This window comes from Pelobates fuscus, chromosome 4 (assembly GCF_036172605.1).
Source record: "Pelobates fuscus isolate aPelFus1 chromosome 4, aPelFus1.pri, whole genome shotgun sequence".
Lineage (NCBI taxonomy): Eukaryota > Metazoa > Chordata > Amphibia > Anura > Pelobatidae > Pelobates > Pelobates fuscus.
The window spans coordinates 163,171,205-163,193,741 of record NC_086320.1 but is presented as its reverse complement, the minus strand read 5'-3'; the positions used below and the strand labels follow the sequence as shown (position 1 = coordinate 163,193,741).

Below are 22,537 nucleotides of genomic sequence, written 5' to 3'. Positions count from 1 at the left end.
GATGGAATGCAAACACAGATTACTCTTGTTCTGTAGTAAAGTATTTATTAAAATGTATGCTACCATATAGAAATATATATATTCACTTAATATTTTACAAATACAGATTATTTTTGTTTCTATTAAACTGTATTTTGCATTAACAAGTACTAACAATATCATACTGTACATGTTCTAAGTAAGAACTGTAAACCATATATAGAAGTATTTTTTTTTTGTTTTTGCTTTAACCATAAGTATGAATATGATTTTCTAAACTATATAGTAAACATTTCCTTTGGGCAGCCATATGTATTGAATGGCCAATGTACTGTGTTCTAGAGATCGCTCAGAAATACACAACTCTATATGAAACATTTTGTGCTATAAAATGTGTTCACATAGAACAAATATGTAAACTCCACTCTGAAAATATTTCTAAGGTTCTTTAACCCCTTAAGGACACATAACATGTGTGACGTCATGATTCCCTTTTATTCCAGGAGTTTGGTCCTTAAGGGGTTAAACAACTTGTACTTATTGTCCATTAGCTGTAAAATAATATGACAACTCTTACATTCAAATGAGCAGTATGTAAAATGGCAGGCGTTTTACTTTTAACAAATCTACAACTTACCGTAGTTCACAGTAAGCAATTAAATACATTTCTATACTACTATAGACAGTGCGGTTTATTACTCAAAATAAATGGTCGAATGCAGTGATTTACATACATAAAACATGACATTAGATGTGAATAGGAGAAGCCATGATGTATTCTGTCCAGTGTAAATGTAATCATCCAATGTCTGCCATCTTGTGCAATAAGATATGGAACAGCTACAAACTGTGCAAACATTGCTTTTGTTGTGGAATGGACCAATACAAAAGTGAGAATTAAGAAATTATGTTTTTGGTTTTTAAGGAACACTCCAGGCACCTAAAGGGCACAATGGAAATGCTGGTGAAATTGTATAGATGTTTGCATGATGCGATATGCATGGTTTTGCAAAAAAAAAAAAAAAAAAACACTTGCATCAGAACACTATTCCTTTAATTCCCAACCAAGCTTTGAAACTTACAAGCATTTCCCAGAAAACAGTTTATGTTGATCAGAAACCTCTTGTGCACAGGGTTTCTGGGAAAATTGAACGTTTATCATAGGTTTCCTGTGGGTTTTCTCCCATTGGCTTGTTCTCATTCATCAATGTTCTGAACGAGTAGCATTTGCTTAGGAGAAGGCTCTGTCAGCTTCTATTTACCGGTGTGAGTTTCATTTACATTCTTTTGTCTTTTCTTCCAGTGAATGAGAAGCGACCAGTGAACGAGCTTTAACATATAGCTCTCTATACCATTAGTATGGACACTGTACTTCTTTACCTTAATCCTCTGGTGTGCAGTAGGGATTTCTGAGATATTTTAGCACTCTTGTTGGAATCAGTGAGTGGAGAACTATGCTCATAAAGACTTTTTTTGTATGATAGTTTTTTTTTTTTTTTTTTTTAACTACATTATATTAAAAAGGGTTAACTGCATTCTGAAGTGCTCCTTTAGTGGATCCGGATTTCATGCAGTACTGATTTCACTGTTCCAAAAAAGTATTCTGAAATATTTTACTGTACGTTTTGTCTATAACCTGTTGGATTTGGAATGTACATTTATCCAATGCTGGAAAAAACAAAACAAAACATTCGGATGGGAGTGTAAAGTAATTATAGAATCTCTGTAACAATCCAGGGCTGTAGAGTCAGTACACAAAACCTTCGACTCCACCTATTCGTTTTATGGTATCACCAACTCCGACTCCTTATATATAATTATATTACAATTGATTGTGTATGTCAACATGTTAAGTGTATTTAAAAAAAAAAAAAATCCCAAAAGCTTGTGGTCGACTAATGTGCAAAACAAAGTTTTTTGGTTTTTTTATATATATGGCCGAGACGTAAATAAGGCCTTTGCATAATTTTTGATACACGTGATGCTTTACCTTTCTCATACCTCTTTATCACTCCCAACTTCTTTTCTAAAGAAATACAATTTCTGGAGTGCTTACCATCACTGTTATCACTCAGTTGAGTATGTTTAGTATGTTTAGTCATTATTCACTCTTATTAATCATATAATAATATAATCATAAAAGGATAATTTACTGAAAAAAATTTTTTTTTTCAACTGGACTATTTGTTGACTTCTGCTGCCTAAAGGCACAAAAGTTGCACATTATTTTGGGAATTAACTTATCTGTCAATTATAAGCTTAAACCTATGTTACACATGTAATTTCTGAGGCTTGAAATAACGCCGGATCAACTTGCATACCAGCAAATGTAGCTTTAGTAAGTGTTGGTATATTTTTACTGACTCTGACTCCAGTAACCCAATAATTACTTCCAACTCCCCCTCCCCAGTACTGGTAACAATACTTTTAGCGATGGCCGCCATACTTGGCTGCCCAGTCTGTTCTCCCGTGCACTGGCTGAAGTGGTTGTGGCCGGTTTATCACAGACAGGTTCTTAGTTGCTGGTTTGAATGATGAACCTGGCAATTGTGTGCGCGCAGTTTTTGTTTTCCAGGCATCAAAATCTGAAAAATACAAACAGATCAAGTTATTTGTGCTTCACAACAGGTTAAACATGTAAAACCAAAATGCAAATGTGTATTTCACATTACAAACACTGTATTTGTGGGAATTTGGTGAGTCATTCAGTATGATGATATAGCCCGTACAAATGTACACCAAGTACACACCATCTTACAATACTGGAAACCGCATTAAACTTGGCCCTCTCATATTAGTTATTCTTTTCCTTCTGCCTTCCTATCTTTTCAGCAGAATGAGGTGTCTTGATCAAATTCAAATTGTATTTGTTGTGGTAAGAGAAGATTGTTTACATTTATTAAAAACTAAAAAACATTTTAGAATCTTAAACATGAGTAATTTAAGCACGCGTTAATAGTGACTATATTTTATTCACTGAATAGTGCAGTATGCAGATTTAAAGGACAAGTGTCATCAAATGTTCGCTTCTCGTTTTTTAAAAGTTTTTTTTACACTTAAAGGACAACTGTCACCTTAAAACTATTTTTTATTACAGTTCATAGTTTTCCCTGCTTCACTCCCTGCACAAAAGCAGGGAAGATAATGGAATTAACTGTCCATTTCCAAACACTGTCTGACACAAGGTGCACATATATGGCTGAAGAATCCTGTCATATACTAAAGGTAGGAATTAGTTTTTATAATTCTTAAACAAAAAATCGATTTATTTTCAAAAACTTGATAAACATTTACAGTATCTCACAAAAGTGAGTACACCCTCACATTTTTGTAAATATTTTATTATATATTTTCATGTGACAACACTGAAGAAATTACACTCTGCTACCATGTAAAGTAGTAAGTGTACAGCCTGTATAACAGTGTAAAAATTTGCTGTCCCCTCAAAATAACTCAACACACAGCCATTAATGTGTAAACCGTTGGCAACAAAAGTGAGTACAACCCTAAGTGGAAATGTCCAAACTGGGCCCAATTAGCCATTTTCCCTCCCCGGTGTCATGTGACTTGTTAGTGTTACAATGTCTCAGGTGGGGAGCAGGTGTGTTAAATTTGGTGTTATTGCCCTCACACTCTCTCATACTGGTCACTGGAAGTTCAACATGGCACCTCATGGCAAAGAACTCTGAGGATCTGAAAAAAAAGAATTGTTGCTATACATAAAGATGGCCTAGGCTATAAGAAGATTGCCAAGACACTGAAACTGAGCTGCAGCACGGTGGGCAACACCACCAGGCCTCACCATGGTCGACCAAAGAAGTTGAGTGCACGTGCTCAGTGTCAATGCAGAGGTTGTCTTTAGGAAATAGACGTATGAGTGCTGCCATCATTGCTGCAAAGGTTGAAGGGGTGGGGGGGTCAGCCTGTCAGTGCTCATACCATACGCCACACACCATCAAATTGGTCTGCATGGCTATCGTCCCAGAAGGAAGCCTCTTCTAAAGATGATGCACAAGAAACCCAGCAAACGGTGTACTGAAGACAAGCAGACCAAAGACATGGATTACTGGAACCATGTCCTGTGGTACTATGACACCAAGATAAACTTATTTAATTCAGATGTTGTCAAGTGTGTGTGGCGTCAATCAGGTGAGGAGTACAAAAACAAGTGTGTCTTGCCTACAGTCAAGCATGGTAGTGGTAGTGTCATGGTCTGGGCCTGCATGAGTGCTGCCGGCACTGGGGAGCTAGAGTTCATTGAGGGAACCATGAATGCCAAGATGTACTGTGACATACTGAAGCAGCGCATGACCCCTTTCCTACGTAGACTTGGCTACAGGGCAGTATTCCAACATGATAACGACCCCAAACACACCTCCAAAATGACCATTGCCTTGCTAAAGAAGATGAAGGTAAGGTGATGGACTGGCCAAGCATGTCTCCAGACCTAAAGCCTCTGTGGGGCATCCTCAAACGTAAGGTGGGGGAGCGCAAGGTCTCTTACATCCACCAGCTCCGTGATGTCGTCTTGGAGGAGTGAAAGAGGTCTCCAGTAGCAACCTGTGAAGCTCTGGTGAACTCCATGCCCATGAAGGTTAAGGCAGTTCTAGAAAATAATGGTGGCCACACAAAATATTGACACTTTTGGCCCAATTTGGACATTTCCACTTAGGGGTGTACTCACTTTTGTTACCAATGGTTTAGACATTAATGGCTGTGTGTTGAGTTATTTTGAAGGGACAGCAAATTTACACTGTTATACAGGCTGTACACTTATTACTTTAAATTGTAGCAGAGTTGTTATTTCTTCAGTGTTGTCACATGAAAAGATATAATAAAATATTTACAAAAATGTGAGGGGTGTACTCACGTTTGTGAAATACTGTATATAAAACTTTTTTTTTTAAAGCCCCCCCCCCCCCCATTCTTCCCCAATAACTGTGCTTTATGATTGTAGAGTGGTCCTTTAACATAAAAAGAGATCAGCTATGCATCACTCTGCACTTTGAACATCTGGGCGACTCAAGTGTTTGAGGGAGGAAAAGAAAGTTCAGGAGAGGACAGAGACAGAGGAACTATGTTTCACACATAACTTTTTTATATCTCTTGATTTTTCTACATAAAAAGGGACAATGTACCTGGTGGACTCTCACATACTGCTTTTAGGCAGATAGGCTTTGGTTTGATAACCTTTGGTTTACCATTCACAGCATCACTGTTGGTGGGTAATGCTAACAAGGAGAATGAAAAAGATATAAGAAAGAAGAAAGAAATAGTAAAGAATATAAATAAGAGAAAAGAACCAGATACAACAGATCCCCGCTATGCCACGTCAGTGAATTCAATTATAAAAACCTGTTTCTTAATATATTACTCTAAGATGGAAAATCACTCTGGGAACATGGATAATACCACAAAGATTTTGTTTTGTAGCTGTAACGTGTACAGGTGTAACAATTGCATGTGGATTTTGTTCCACATCATGAGGAAAAAAATCATAGTTGCTATGGTCTGAAGTACATGTTACATTTTATAAAACCAAAATATGAAGGGTTTGGAGTTTCTACCTAAATTGTATATAGACTGGTGCATGTATTGGTTTTAAACTGTCTAATAAAACTGATTAAATGCAGAGGTATATTACTATTGGTAATTGTAATAAAATCTGATTATAATATACTTGTTGCGTGTGTATTTTTTTTTTAAAATCATAATAGGTTTTATTAAAAATCTCTTACTTGCTGCTCCCCCAAGAGGTGCAAGTTGTATTCTTTGTCCTGCAGAGCCAACTTCTTTTTTGTGAATGGATGGAATGTATCCTCCATTTGGGTTATATGAAGGACCAGCAAATCCTCCTAAAGGAACCATAGAAATAAAGTTGTGAAGTGAACAACATGTAAAGTAAAAAAATAAAAACACCTGCATTGATGATCAATCTCCTGTTGCAGAAGCACAAAGTACACATATATAAACACATTTAAGATTCTATGGAAGCAACGCATACAACAAGATAGAAGTTCTCATGGCCCACCAACAGCCCAGGTTTTGTCAGTATCTCAATTGGAATAAAACAGAGACATACATAAATCCTGGACTGCTGGAACCACTGCAACAGGAGATTTCCACAGAAAATTGTATATTCTGATACAATTCACCATTTCCCCTTGATAATATTAAAGGACATCCCAGTGTAAATGGACATCTGTATAAAGTTTCAGAAGTCCATACAGGGCTACCTTTAGCATTTATTTGAAAGGAACACAATAAGTTATCCTGCAGTTCTAAGTGGTCCTCTCTTGATCCATTTTATTCATGGGCAGACACCATTTCTAGAATAACAAGAGCTAGCTTCCTTCTATTAGAGAGAAGAACTTTTAAATATATACACACACACACACACACACATACCCACCATTGGACTCAATTTAATATTTTTGGATGAGCTTTTCAAATTTCAAAATATTAAAAATAAAATAAAAAATAAATGTATATATATTTTACCAATATATTAAAAACACATTATTAATCATGTTTTATAATTCTAATAGTGTATCCAAAAATAAAAATAAAAAGCTTATTTAAAAAAATAATATTAAATCGCGGCTATACTCTATTATATATATATATTTTTTTAAGAAAACCATTTTTATTTTTATGTTTATGGCATAGGTTTGTTTGGAAACAAAAAAGCTTTAGAACACTGAAGTGACAACAGTGATATATTAGTATAGATGAGACCTTGAGGGACCAGAAAACAGGGAGGAAAACACCCTACCCTGTTACCGTCTCTTAGGTAAAGGATGGTCACCTAGACTGGGTAAAAAGGGGGTAACCCTAGGGTAATGAAACAAAATATACTATACTATAATGTACTATATACCTTAATAAAGTTATTTATTATTTTTTCCTTTAAACATTTACTATCGGAATTGGACTGGGTACTTTTCCTCATGGTTGTCTCTTAGTTAGACCACCTTTGGATTTATTTTCTTCATTTTGTAACAGTGATATATTGTTTATTTGTAAATAAATGTTTATTTGTATTCCTATTGAATGCAAAATTAAAGCAGGTTGGTATAAACTTGGCAAGATAAAGCCCTAAAACCCAAATGAAACACCAAATAAGCAATCTGCATGCAATGAAGAATGTAAATATTTTCTATTTTATAGGAACAGTCCAAGTACTGTAAGGTGTCATCCTGTTTTAGAACAGTTAACCTCTTACCCAGAATCCACCAGGCACTGCTGCCTGTCTCCACTACTAGCTAGAGCTTAGCTCAGGAAAGCTAACTGAAGAAGTGAAGGGAGGGAGTGGCACCTGATGGACCCCCGTTAAGTCAAACCATTCAAAAACAGTTTTAACCCTGGTATTTGTCAAACCACTTTTTAATGGTTCTAAAAAAACAACCACACAAATAAAGCAAAAACAAATGTGGGCTGTCGCCCACATAATTTTTGTTTTGCACAGTTACAGCTACAGCACTGTATAGCTACATTATAGTGATTATGGGATAGAATATCTCTCTAAGTACAATTTAGGAGACAGGCAGCATTTTGGCTCTTCCATCATGTTATCCATCATCAACGTTCCCCAAACATACTTCAGTTTTGCATTTTAAGGAGGCCACACAAATTAATAACATGATTTACAACAAACATTTTAATTGTTACTTTTCATTGTATTACGCGTAAATTTCTAATTTATTTGAAAACATTTTAACAAAGTTTAACATATCAAATGCTTCTTTATTTCCTTACAGAAGAGAGAGAGAGAGAGAGAGAGAGAGAGAGAGAGAGAGAGAGAGAGAGAGAATGAATTTCTGCATATCTCCAGAATTCAATCAAGTTTTTAAACTTATTATGATTGTTAAATGAACAATTTAATGAATACATACATTTTTCTACTTCTATTTTAGAACTTTTTAAAGCTGGTATGCTATTTTCTAATACAATATTTACCTGCAATAGCTCTATTAAACGTCATACCTCCTCCAATGGGAGCAAGTGGTTTAGAAGTTAGTGCACTATTCCATGCTGAATTATTTACTTCCTTGTTGGCTAGCCCGAATCCTAAATTCTTTGGGTTCATCCCTTAGAACAGTAAAAAAGAGGTATGTTAGAATTAAAAAGCTCACATTCATACAACCATTTCCCAACTTTGGGCCACCAACTATTGCTCTAATATTAGCATAATTCGCTGTTGCCCCAAGACTGGTGATGAATTGTAGCAGCTGAATGGCTAAAGTTGTTAATGCTGCCATAGAAAGAACTGTGGTTCTGAAAATTTCGGTAGGAAACATACTGAAACCTGCCATGTGAAAGGAATTAAACCTGAATGTGGAATCAACTTGCCACTCATGTTTTGTATATTCTTTTTTTTTTAACTGCATATCACAAGTCAGGGGTATTAAAAGAAAATCAGATCAAAAGTGCTTAGAATGGTTGTGAATAATTTCCATAGTAAACAATTCACTAGTTGACTTCTGCAATAAACCCTTGTGCTTAATAAATAGGGAACAAACTTTTCACTATGCAGAAAATAACCTTGTATGTAAAGGAAAGATATCAAAGTCTAAACAAGAACAACACTTATCAAAGAGTAAACAATACATACCAAGTAAAAATGAATACCGCAAATATCCAAAATTATCCTTTTAAACATTGTAATTGGAAAATAGATAGAGAGAGATGGACTATAAAGAAATTAAACTGTGTGTATTTTATGCATTCAATTAAAGGGTTAACATTTCTAAGCTAAAAACCAACAGAAAAAGTTGTCATATCTCCAAAATTACCAAAAAACTGTTTAATATTTGGGGTTTTGACCTTTGAAGAAGACTAGATTCTAGATTAACGAAATATGGTTATGATAAATTGTTAACACCTCTCTACTGTAATCTTTATAAAAATAAGATGCATTATATTTTTGAGAAATGCTTTACATTCATGATGACAATTTAATAATGACATCTAAGACCATTTTATAGCAAAATGTGCATTTATTCAGGATATCAATGCAGTGACCAATGCAGTACTGTTTCGTAAACGGACACTATAGTCACCATAACAACTACAGCTTAATGTAGTGGTTCTGGTGTCTATAGCCTAATCCTGCAGGCTTTTCAATGTAAACAATTGCTGTCTAGTAACACGTCTGATGGCAGTCACTCAAACAGCAACTACAGGTGCTTCCTAATCCATGCTGCACTGTGTGCAGCACTGGCATTCAGCGTCTTCACGCTCTGCATGGAGGCGCTGAATGTTCCCCATAGAGATGCACTGATTTAATGTATCTCTATAGAGAGATGCTGATTGGCACAATGCAGCATTTTGCCGTGCATGCGCAATAGCTGCCCAGTACTTTCCTATGGAACTGCATTGGACTGGCTGAGATCATCAACATTTATTATCCCAGTCATGGAGGGGCTAGCCATGGCGAATCACCTTTCCAAAGCGATCTAATGGGGTCCGGTGATCTAAACAGCCACACCAGCACTATAGTGTCAAGAATACATGTTTGTATTCCTGACACTTTAGTTCAGAGATTTATTTCTTTTAAATGAACACTAATCTGGAACAATCTGAATTTGTGAATCTTTTCTCGTCTGAACATAGATGTAAACTGAATTTGAGCTAAAATGTTTTTGTACATTTCCTTCACCTGGGAATAACAACTGTATTATCTCCTATGGCGATTTGCTTCTAGCAACTTTGCTAAGTGTGTAAATTCTGCTGTTTAATACTTACCAGGTAGATATCGAGACTGCCTTAGATAATGCTGTTTAGCTGACATGGTTTGGCTTGAATCCGTTCTCAGAATCCTCGTGTTTGTCATTGCTTTGTTTTCTTGTCCATATTCTGCCATGCTGAAGAGAAAACCACAATATCAATGTACAATGTATATATATATATATATATATATATATATATGTGAAGAAAAATGTGAACAGTTTTATATATTCGTGTTTTAAAAGAAAAGGAGTATTTTCTCAGATTTGTAATATGTAACATTTGTTGTTCTTTGTATGATCAATAATGTACTGTAACTCTTGTAAAAACTATAATTATGTAACTTTAATGTCCCATAACTAACTCACTCAAGGATTGAATCAAAATGTGCTCATCACTTTTTGTGTGTGATTGTGTGTGAGTGCCACTGTGCATAACGGCGTTGTACAACAACAACTGTTCAATAGATGGTCAATCGATATTTAAGAATACAATTAGAATGATATTCAATTACTTGACCTTCCCTGGATTTCCTGGCCATAGAGACATCTTGGATCAAACAGTAGTTAACACCTTTACTCTCCTTTGTACAGTTTAATGCTGGGAACTAATAGGCTCATTCCAGGAAATACAAGATAGCAGAAATTTGCCGTTGACAGTTTTTTTTAAAACTACCAATGAACAACTCAACTAACCTACATTTTGAAGATGAATAAACAGTTGGATACAATATGGCTGTTTGGAAAAAAATGCCAGTGGTTTTTAAGATGTTAAACAGATTTATGTGAACATATGTTAAGGTTACAAAACTGCTTTAGGAGTTAAAGTCATTTCTAATGATGTCTCACCCGAATAATGGATCATTGTTTTTATTCTCTTTAACTCCTCCCATACTGGGTTTTTTAGAATAAGAGATGCCAAATTCTTTATCAAAGTCATCCCAACTATCCTTTAGAACGGACTGTCCCCAGCGCCGTCTTCCATTTTTAGCATTAGCAGCCATATGTTGAGATCCAGTGGCCACTGGCTTCTATGGGGAAAACAAATAAAGCATGCCGGTCATTTTTATTGCTTTATTTCGAAACAGATATGAGCTGAAATGTGTAGCGTGGAATATTCTTTTTCCAAATTTGACAATTTGTATTTGTTTTATAAGAACAGGGGGGGCGGTGGGGGGGGGGGGGGGGTACAGAAGACAAAAGGGATGGGGGGAGTCAGGAATATTCTTTTTATATAACATATTTATTGGAATCCTTACAAAATACCCATCAAGCTGAAATATTTGTAAAACATATTTCTTTATTACTGAAGTTATATACATATTGATCATAGGAACGAAATCCTCCATTGGGTAGCTATAACTGTATTGCAGATAAATAAAAGTGCTGTAAATAGCCAAATAAAAAAGCTTTGCATCATTTTAAAAGGAATATTCATATAATACAGTTATCCATTGAAGAAAAAAAAGGTCATTGTGTAATAGTACTTTTTAACCCCTTAAGGACCAAACTTCTGGAATTAAAGGGAATCATGACATGTCACACATGTCATGTGTCCTTAAGGGGTTAAATAACCAGGTGAGATGCCGGGGGAATATTAGAAATGATACGTTACTTACTGGAGACACTGTATTACTGATATTGGGCAGGAACACTGGAGAAGGTTTAGGCAGCAGAATGTTGTTAGCTGTGCTCTGCGGCACCTGAATCTGCTGCAGAGGCCTGTGGTTCACCACTGGTGAGTCAGCTATTGTCTTCTCTAATGCATCAGGTGGAGAAGGAGATTGTTTCTTTGTTGAAGATGACGGCTGCGGTTGTACGGGTTGCACTGCTTTTTTTACAGGCCTTTTCTGCTCAATGTATTGCGGTGCAGGTCCCAATACTTGACCATTGTTAAAATAAGGGTACCTTAAAGCCTACGGATAAATAAATGCAGGTTTGAGGTTATTCTTCCATTCAGTGCCTCAAAATGGTTTTATATTAATTGTTATCTTGACAAGCACATCCATATAAGAGCTGGCGTATCGAGATAATGAAAGGCAAGATTTGTATTCCAGTACTTTTCTTTCTACTAAAAGGCTACATCAAATGAGCTATAAGAGAGCTTTTATAAGCCCTCAGCTTCTCCCACCACAGTAAAACTATTTGCTAACACAGTCTATGGAGCTGCATTTCTGCTTCTTCTTTTGTTGATTGACAAAATGGGACACACAATCCTTTTCCATAAATAAGTTTAAGTTAGCGGCAGGCCATGCTTTCTGGATCAGAGTTAGATAAAGCAGATGTGGACAGTTACAGAGAGGAACGGGGTTAAAACACAGACTTCGGGGTTAAACTCTTTGTGAACGATTTAACCCCTAAAGGTAAGGAAGCGCCTGAGGGGTTCTGGCAACATAACAACTTTATTTTTATTAAGTTGTTATGGTACGGTTCATGTTAAAAAACACACAACTCTTTTATAGATGACTCCTAGATTTACTGTGTAAATAAAAAATAAAAAATACATGCACATTAACATTTCAATGCTTTCCTATGGGAAGAAAAAAAAAGATTTAAGAAGAAAGAAGACATCTAATGGTAAGTAGATATTTTTACAGGCATAAGTCATATTGCACCTCTCACTATTATTAATTAGGGTACTTCTATTTAGAAGGGGGTGGCTAGGGGATTGGGGACCCCTATCCATCCAGTGACTACTTTACTTTAGGACAATTTGGGGGATAGACAATGATATGTCCACCCCTTCTTGTATATTTAATTAATTAGAGCTCCCACCTGCCACCCATGGGTGGGGGCGGGGGGGGGGGGGAGGGGGGGTGCAATTATAAATAGAGCAGTCGTTTCTGGCCATCTGGGGGGCACGGAAGTGACACTATGTTTACCCTAGATTATTGTTCATTTAGAGCATTATGGTGGGGGTACAGGGAGAATCTGTCACCGCCCCCCCATTAAATTTATTTCATATGTGCACAGAAGTGGGGTGGACAGTGATTTATCCATCTACTAAGCTTTAATGTGAAGCCCTCATCCAATGCGAACAAGTAGGGGTACGTGAGAGACTTTTACCAGGTCACTCTGAAAGTTACTAGTGATTGGGAGAATTGTTTCTTGAGCAGCCAACCTGTTTATTCAGTTTAGCAGCTAGAATTTCAACTGATGTAAAATCCAGTCGAAATGTGATAAAAATAGCAGCAGAATGCGGTTGATAGTTACCGACTAGATTTTGCCAGTGGCCTTTGTTGTTGGTGCTATAACTCAATAGCTTGCACTAACTATGGTCATGGAGCAGCTGTGGCATATTAATTGAAGTGTGAATATGGGAACAATTACAGAAATACTGCATGCTAATGTATGCTTTGTCCAAATAAAGAAAACCATCAAACTTGCATGACTTGTTCTTCTAACATCTATTTTAAGACATTCACATGTAAATATTTTAAACTGGATATTGGCGGAGCTAGACTGCCAAAGCAAACGGTCGCAAGTTTTTGGAGCTCCAGCTAATCGCAGCAAAAAACCTGCATATTGACCCACCATTTCAGAAAACTAAGCCCGGAGAGACCCCCTGGAAAATACCATCATAATGGGGCACAAATCCAAAAAACAGAAACCCGACAAGCCCACCACAGGTCTGACAATCGGGGATCTGTGGCGGCAAGCTCATGGTTCAGCCGGACCCAAGAGGGTCACCCTCACAGGAGGCTGCTCAGACTTCTCCGATGAACTATCGTACGAGACGGAGAACTTACCTGCACCAGCGAAATCCCCACTGCAACCGAGGGACAGAGACTCCTCGCTAGGCACAATATCCGTCCTGGGAGAGTTCCCAGCGGATCTACAACATAATATCTGCGCTGATGTCACCATGCTCCAAGGGGAACTGCAGGAACTGACAGGCCGACTGGGTGGAAGGCACCTCTACCACACACACTCAGCAAATAAAGTCACTCCGACAAACAGTGCAGGAGCTGCAGCGACAAAAACGAATGCACAAACGCTGCTTTGTGGCCCATGAAGACGCCAGATGCAGGAACAATTTGAAGGTGCGGGGAATTTACCCAGGACATACTTGAAAATGAGAGAAATCTCAATGTATCTTTCCTAGTAAAATATTTCATAAATAAATAAATCTCCGAAGACATACCGGAGGCAGAGTTACCGCATCTTATGAGGCGCCTGCTCGTGTCCTTGTTGTCACTGCGGCAGGCCAAGATGGTGACTTTAGACTGCTCTTTTTCCACGTCCCCAAGCTGAGCAGTGCACCAACTACTACCCCAAGAGACTTGGTGGTCCGTTTTTGGAACAGGACCGATAAAACGGCTGTCCTGGCTGCACTCAGAGGGAACTCACCTTACCCGTTCGAGAACATGACACTCTCCTTCTATGCCGATTCATCTGGCTGCACCTTGGCATGGCGGAGGTTGCTGAAGCCGCTTACTTCGCTCCTACAGAAGCACAATGTAGGCTACAGTTGATATATAGCTTGCACCCTTGTCTTCACTCTTTTAGATGTGGACCCCAGCGTGCATCGCCTTACAAGCTTCTGCCAACGTTGTCACAAATCTAGCTCACTTAATCTTGCGCAACCCAACCTTGCCGCACTAATCAGTGACTTTCCTGCAATCCTGAACCAGGGCATTGGCTGACGCTGATCAACTATCCTGAGCCCATAATGGCCCTCTAAGGCAAATTTTATCTTGTCTCTGTCACCTCCACCTAGCATTTCTATGCACCCATACACCCATGCTGATGTTGATTTTGATTTTCTTTTGATTTACTGTTAGTTTTACTTTCTGCAGTGTTGTATGGTGGTAGAGAACAAAGCTCCAGAGGTCTTTTTACTTGTGCATGTTAGCCTGTTCACCGGTAAATCATATATGCCGGTTACCTAGCATGATTCTTGCCCTAATCCACCTCTAGGTTGGCACCAGTGGATTATTTACTTGACAATACTAGCATGTTCGGAACCTTGGGCATCCAGTCCTTACTTATTTTAATATCAATCAACAAGTGCTTCAGTCATGCATAAGCTCTAAACATGTGTATCCCGTCTGCTTATATTTTATATTGATAACTTACTTTAAAATAGAGACTGTCTTACATTGGAGACAAAAAAAAGTGCAATTTCCTTGATGTTTCATATTGTCTGCTTGCAACCTTTCATATCTTATATGCTCTCATGAAAATATTAATTTCTTTCTGTATGTTTATGATTGCATGTTCAAAATAAAGAATGTAAAAAAAATAAAATAAATGGATGTTGCATCATGAATTAACTGTAAAGAATCAGTGACCAGTACCTGACTTGCAGTGGGTCGTTTCTTTGGGTCCCAATGCAGCATGTCCTTCATTAGTGTTATAGCTTCTTCACTAGCATTAGGGATAAGAGTTTTGAGGTTAACAGGAACACACTGTGGGAAGCGGAAATTCATGGATGCTGCAAGTTGATATCCTTCTGGCCACTCATTCTGCCAAGGAAAAGGTACCATTAGCAACATGAAAAGGATTGCCACTATTGAAAAGATTTTTCAATGTTATTAGCATTTATAAATACAAACATATTTAACAGCCTTTTATAATTATACAGTGGGGATATAGAGTAATAACGGGGTTATTCATTAATGTGTGAGTTGTTGAAAGTAGATTATTATTTCAAATGTTTAATATATATGTGTATTAATGAATGTATGTTGCTATATGAAGTTACTGAGTAACTAGAGGATTCCACCAAAAAACTCTTTTAGTCTGCTGTGACATCTCTGCCTGTCAAGAACTATGGTCATCAGGTTCTTATGCCTCTGAATAAAGATTATTTGGAAAATGTATTTTAAATAAGTATTTTCGTTGGGAAATCGTGAATTCAAAATGCATTTCATAATTGAGGTGAAGTAGCCACCTGGATTATTTCTCCAAGTCAACTATGTTTTCAGTTAATGTACTATGGCCTAAAAAATCAATCAAATATGAATTACTGACAAGTCACCCTTTCTTGATTAAAGGGACACTATAGTCACCCAGACCACTTCAGCTCAATGAAGTGGTCTGGGTGCCAGGTCCCTCAGGTTTTAACCCTTCAGATGCAAACATAGTAGTGTCAGAGAAACTGCTATGTTTACATTTGGGGTTAATCCAGCCTCTAGTGGCTGTCTTCCGGACAGCCACTAGAGGCGCATCTGTGACGCTGGAGGCATATTATGCCTCCATCGCGCAGAGCATCCATAGGAAAGCAGTGAGAAATGCTTTCCTATGGACACTTTGAATGCGCGAGCAGCACTTGCCGCGCATGCGCATTTGGCTCCGCTGAGGACAGGAGAGGAGAGGTCCCCAGCGCCGAGGGAGCCCAGTGCTGGATTAAGGTAAGCTGCTGAAGGGGTTTTAACCCCTTCAGCACCACAGGAGGGGGACCCTGAGGGCACTATAGTGTCAGGAAAACCGCTTTGATTTCCTGACACTATAGTGATCCTTTAACTGCAATTGACAGCAATGGTAGCTGGCTGGTGACTTTTCAGGTTGGTGGGGCACCAGACTTGACACAGTCAAATACACATGCATTTGAATCTGTACCTAATTATTAATAATCAAGAATAGGAATAAGTCTATATGACTCTTATACCTCCCAATATGTGGACAATGCCACATATAGGTAATAATCCATATAGACATTTTCCTAATGATTAAAATAAATTGGTTATTTTGAGGCTAAAATCAAATTACAAGTGTAATACAGAATTTAGCCACAAGATGCCGCCAAAGTATTACTTTAAAAAAAAAAAAATTACCGGTAACAGGAAAATAAAAAATACATCTAATAGAAAAAAAATGTATATAAGAGCAGATGTCTCTGCATTCAGATTTTTAGTTACACAATATTCTCATGAGGAGTTTTCCCACAGGAGAAATGTTATAACTAAAATAAAATAAGAATAAAAAACAAAAAACAAACAAACGGCCAGGCTGCATTAGTGACAGGCACCCACTGTTGCAGTGGATGCCTGTCACTATGTGGCTTTTTTAGATGTGTCAGGGCAGCAGGGTCTGAGTAGGGATTTTAATTAACCCTAAAGTAAGGCCATACCACTGGTGTGCATGTCTTACTTTAGTGTTTAGGAGGGAGTCGGGGAGATAAGTGACAGGCACCTCTGCTGGAGCAGTGCCTGCCTGTTGAACATAGGGAAAGGTGACAGGCAGCCACTTTTCGAGCAGTGCCGCCGGTCACAATACATGCTGGCTCTATGTAATCTTATTAATGAACAGAGCCAAGGAAACTGTAAGCATGACAGTAGGCACCCGGTGGTAACGAAGTGCCTGCTGCCACTGTTAGTGAGCAAAATACAGTAGAGTAGGGTGGGATGGAGCCGGGGAGAGAGATATCTCAGCAGCAGTGTGTGTGAAGAAAGTGCCCTGTTTTTTTATTTCCAAAAATTCTAGAAATTGGAACTTTTTCAAATTAACCTTGTTACATCCCTGTGTGTCAGACAACCAGTCCTATTACTTCCTGGTTGTTTAGCTCTGTGGAGCTAAACTCAAGAGGCAGCAATTGCTCAGAGCACATACCTTGCAAACATTTCTCATTAAGCTTCATTGGGACATCTGTGATTGGAGTTGAGTATCCCTTTAAGTCACAGTTTTATAAAGTCAGTGATGACAATTAAAAATTTGCACATGCAAAATAATGGATTGCCAGTCAGAAAAAAAGTTGAGCATTCTGCTATCTTCCCATTGCTCAAATAGTCAAGTATTTATTTCAATGATAAGGCTTGAATAGTGCACAGTTCAATGCTGCACATTGTATCAGTGGTTCAATATTTTATGAAAAATATTAATATGAGTGAAAATAACGTATATTGCTGACCTTATACAGAATACTACATAGACAATTAGTGTTAAACTGAAATGGTCTTCCCATGATACTCACTTTTTTTGGTGTCCCTATAACTTGGCAAATTTTGAAAATTTCATCAATCTCACTTGTTCCTGGGAAGAGAGGTCGTAGCGTATATAGTTCAGCCATTATACTGCCAACTGCCCACATATCTATTGGCGAACTATATGCAGCGGATCTCAGCAATACCTCAGGTGCCCTATACCTAAAAAAAAATATTGTAATAAAAAGAAGATGTATTAGATAACTGATCAAGATAAAGTTATGAGGGAATTCTCATGACACCAAATGAGGGAAAAAAGTGTAAAGGCATGTTTAAAAATATTGACATTTTTAGACAACCACTCAGGGCAGGATTTTTAATTAGGGCATGCCTACAGGTGCATGTCCAGTAGGGGGCACCTATTTTTGGAGCTTTAAGTTGTATCTATAGATTGGGAGAAAAAGCCAATTTAAAAATTTTTTTTTTCCTATCTCACTCTCTTAATTCCTTTGGAAACACCGAATGCCATAGCATGATGTAGCAGAAGAGAACTCCACTAGGAGGTCCCTTTGCTATCCCTCATAGTGACCTCCCTAGCTCTGGCTAGGGAGTATAGGAACGGAGTAGCATAAGGTCACTCTGTTCAGAGGCCGGCACATTGGTGATTGGCGTCATAAAGGAGGATTGCCCTGCTTGGTAAATGTCCCCAAGCAAGGCAAATCGGCAAAGAAGAGAGGAGGAGCGCAGGCAGACCAGAGGTGGGTGTTACAGAAGTGTAACACCCACCTCTTTAATGAGATTGTGGTGGAGGAATGGAGGGTCGGTAAGCCATGACCTTAAGTGGGCTGGTAGAGAGATAATTACCAGTAGCCATGGTTAGAGTCCTCTGAAGCCCAGCCAGCTTTCTATGCTTGATAACAGCACTGTGAAATATGTTGGTGCTTTATAAATACCAGTAATAAATAAAATAAATAAATAACAGCTGCACAAACAATTTTAAATGGTGTACAACTAGGTTTTGTCCCAGATATTCCGGTATCTGTGTGTGAGGCTGGACAGGAAGTGGAAGGAATCATTTCCCATCTGTCCACCAACAGCCGAGAAATGCCTTGCAGGAGAAGTTGGAGCACTGAGTGATTCACATTGTACAACAGCTACCGCAGCTCTATTATCAATCATAGGAAGTTCACTGGACTACAGAAGAGATAGGACAGGGAGTACTTTGTAAATAACAAATCAAACTCCACATGCCCTAGAAACCCTTTCCACTAACCTTAAATTTAACCCAGAAAATCTAAACACACCCTTTCCTTATTTACAAATTTAAGCACTCAAATCTTTAGTAGCTTGTATGCCTGCAATGTCCAATATCCTGTAGCCCCAAATTATTAACCAGTTAACACATTCTATTGGCTTCTTATTTTAAACCACTCAGCACATTTTATTGGCTTCTTATTGTTGGGGGAGGGTGGGGGGTGGGGGGGGGGGGGGGAGGAGAGGTAGCTGTGCCTACAGTCACATGACATGTAAATCTGCCCATGTATGCAGACTCGGGCAAACTCAAGCTGACTGACAGCCAAGTAAGAAATACTATTTTTGATGTGCTTTCTTATTTTCAAATGTTATATGGCTCCATCCTCCTTAATACTTACTAGAAGGGAAGGGGTGGGAGTCATGGTAGTTGAATGGATAGTGGTGGTAAAGAAGCACACACTTTTGAATTAGGAAAGAGCATCCTCTGACACATTTTAGGGTGGAGAGAGTATTAGAAGTATGCTTTTAGCATCGATTGGGCATCCCCGGCCCATAGCGATCTCACTTAATTCTTCTTCCTTCCACCCCAAATCAAGACCTTATCCCATTAACCCTTCACCCTCTGCACATTGAATAGGTGTTTCAAGCCAACATCTTAACTGTGCACAGTGTAGACGTGGAACAGGTAACTACAGAACTTACCACCTGGTAGATACATAATCAGTGTAGGGCGGCTGAGATCTCAATTCTCGGACTAATCCAAAATCTGCTATTTTGACAAGATCAGGACCCATACATAAAAGATTTTCAGGTTTCATATCTCTGTGGAAGTACCCTAATTAATTGTTGGCAAAAAAAAAAAAATCTCATTAGTAAATAGCATATTAGGTTTATCCATTTATAACAAACTAAAGAACTACTATTGACTCTATATTAGTATATTTTATTTATATTGTATTAGGCAACCTGCAATTGTACTACAAAACCACACAGACATTTAAAAAATGTCTGAAAGAGTGTGCAGCAGAGGTATTCAGAAAAAGAAGTTACCCTTGCTGCACTTTGGGGTTATCAGTGTACACATGCCTGTGTGTGAATTAAAATAAATAAAGGATGCAAAACTGTTTTACAACAGACCTGCATATCATGCAGATACGATTAATTTACTGAAATATGTTGGGTTGCTTTTTTTTTTACGAAAGCCAATAGCTAAGTTCAAAATATAATCTATGGGTCCAGTAACTCATTTCTATATTCTTTGAATTGGGCTATACTATATCAATCAGCCCACATGATCATTTTAATGGTCCCTTACCATATATTCTACTCTGTACCCCCAAATCAAATGAACAAATGGGCTCAAAAGTAATCTTTACAAAACTACCCTACTTGGACACCAATGATGATAACAGTACCCACAAAAATATAATTGCTGGGACAGAAACACAAAAGATAAGACAAGGTAATCTAATCATCTAAACGCTTACCATGCTTGTGCACAAAGGCTAACCCAGAAATCACCTGGAACATAATGTTCCTTATTTCATTCTCAGTGAACATCTTATTTTCTCTGGCACGAGGAAGAGATAGAAAAGCAGCAGCAAAATGAAAAATAAATAAATGAAAATGGAAGAGACAGAATGTGAAAGAATAAAACAGAATAAAATCAAGAGCATTATATACCAGTTAGGAGAGATCCGTCAGACATCTGGTGATGCAACCGATTCAGAGTGAGCCAATACCTATATCAAATTCTAACAGAAGCATAGCTGCCGGCCAACCAACCATTAGTAAAAATAAAAATGGGTTATGTCGCCCATCCTTAATTCCTTCGATAATTATGTTTGGAAGTCTTTTTAAGAAAAGGTGGCAATTCAAGAATCAACTGTAACATAAAATGCTAATTGCCACTTTTCTTATTTCAGGAATAATGCTTACACATATCGCTTTCATCAAATGTCCCTGTGGCTCGTGTCACATGCTGTTGTAGTTAACAACACCTTGTATATTTCGACATTCGGTAGCGAGTACAGTGAAAAAGTTATGAGCCTACCAAATAACCTACCGTGCTTATGGATAAAAGCTAGCCCTTGTAATATTTGATACATAATGTTTCTGATGACTGACTCAGGAAACAATTTACTTCTGCAAAGAGACAAATTCACAATTTCAAGCAATGTATTAAATGTGATTACAGATCGCAGTGTAACTATTTTATGCCAATCAGAATTATATTCAAAGTTCTCTGTCAGACTGCTTTGTATGGCCAGATACAAATAGGGTGGTTATTCGTATAATTAAAATTTCCAAGCAGGTCTAATTTTTTTGCACACATCTAACAAGTTGAGACCTCAAACAGCTCTGAAACTTAATCAGAGAACATAGATAAATGTAGTTCTGAAATCACTGAATATCAAAGTGATAATTCTGATAAAAGTGTTTGTGAATGGTCATACCAGGGCTTTTTGCCCTTGCTAGCTATGAACAGCATCTATTGTGAGATTTAATAGTTTATTAAATGTGACCAAATAGGTACTGTACTATAATGTCACTTTGGGGCAAGATTGGCTCATTCCACATTGTGTAAACATGTCTATAACAACCATATGAAATTGTATTAGTATTTGTCTCATATTAATGGATCTTATCAACATTATAGGAAACCCCCCACCCCAGCTAGCAAGCCCAAAAAGCAGATGACTGCAAACTATTTTGAGTTTTCACTCACACTTCTTTGGAATGTCTTTGAGTTTACAAATTGCATATAAAACATTTTCTAAATATAAATGTTTATATGTGTGTTACAAACCTTAATATATAGGAAAACCCCATGTGTAAATAGTCTATAGAAAGTAGATTTTCTAAATAGATTCATATTTTTATCTTCTTGTAAGTAAGGAAAATGAGTTTATTTTCCAAGTACATTGTAATTAGACTGCTGGTTATAATTTATGTTACAGGACACGTATGCATTTTTGGGATTGTGTTTCCACATGTTGTGGTGCATAAAGTCGTTCCTGGATTGCTCTAATAAAAATAGTGGGATGTGAAAACTTAGTTAGGTCTCCCAGATATTTCTCTACTTAAAGAAGAACAGTATATAATACTCTAGATGCATGGGATATCTTTGTTTCAGCACAGCACTGCAGAATTCACATTTATTAATTTCTTGTATAACAATTACTATTGAAGTTGATCAAGTGTTAAGACATACCGGTCTTTCATTAACTGGTAAAGGTTTTCTTTCATATATTCAAACACAAAATAAAGCTGGTCATTTTCTCTGATCACTTCCTTTAGTTTGATGACATTAGCGTGATTCAGTTTCTTTAGCGACTAAAAATAAAATTAAAAAAATAATAGTTAAAAAAAATATATGTATGTTCCAGTACTGCAGATAATTGGCTGCAATGGTTCATAAGGCTGGACAGGGCACAAGGATATGCATGTATTATAGGAAAATAGGTTTTTAATGGTAAGCAGTGAAGAAGTAGTAAGATCTTGGCTGAATGGCCATCAGCTACTGCTCATAGTTGTTTCAACTAAAGTGGAGGCATTAGCTCATGCAAAAGAGAAGAGCCGAGTTGCCCCTGTCCCAAGCTATTATTATAATAAAAGACTACATTGAGAGGAAATGTGATGACAGATTCTCTATGCCACTTTAAGAATCTCATACCTCACTCTCATGATTTAGAAACACTGATTCCGAAA

At 37.5% G+C, this 22,537-nt stretch overlaps 1 protein-coding gene across 4 annotated transcripts in view; it reads right to left on the bottom strand.

Annotated features, from left to right (window-relative positions):
* Nucleotides 1–1,475: 1,475 nt before the first annotated feature.
* MAK (male germ cell associated kinase) overlaps nt 1,476–22,537 on the bottom strand; it is a 40,881-nt gene continuing 19,819 nt past the window's right edge. For 2 of the 4 annotated variants that reach the window (XM_063451728.1, XM_063451726.1), the window contains exons 4-15: nt 22,041–22,162; nt 20,314–20,396; nt 19,529–19,661; nt 17,623–17,794; nt 15,008–15,175; nt 11,327–11,623; nt 10,557–10,738; nt 9,727–9,845; nt 7,939–8,070; nt 5,718–5,834; nt 5,118–5,210; nt 1,476–2,564 (exon numbers count right to left, since the gene is read on the bottom strand). In XM_063451728.1, coding sequence (XP_063307798.1) covers nt 2,407–2,564; nt 5,118–5,210; nt 5,718–5,834; nt 7,939–8,070; nt 9,727–9,845; nt 10,557–10,738; nt 11,327–11,623; nt 15,008–15,175; nt 17,623–17,794; nt 19,529–19,661; nt 20,314–20,396; nt 22,041–22,162 — 1,776 coding nt within the window. In that variant the 3' untranslated portion in view covers nt 1,476–2,406. Of the gene's footprint in view, nt 2,565–5,117; nt 5,211–5,717; nt 5,835–7,938; nt 8,071–9,726; nt 9,846–10,556; nt 10,739–11,326; nt 11,624–15,007; nt 15,176–17,622; nt 17,795–19,528; nt 19,662–20,313; nt 20,397–20,891; nt 20,972–22,040; nt 22,163–22,537 lie in introns of all 4 variants that reach the window. The other 2 variants (XM_063451729.1, XM_063451730.1) reach the window with 2 other exon arrangements.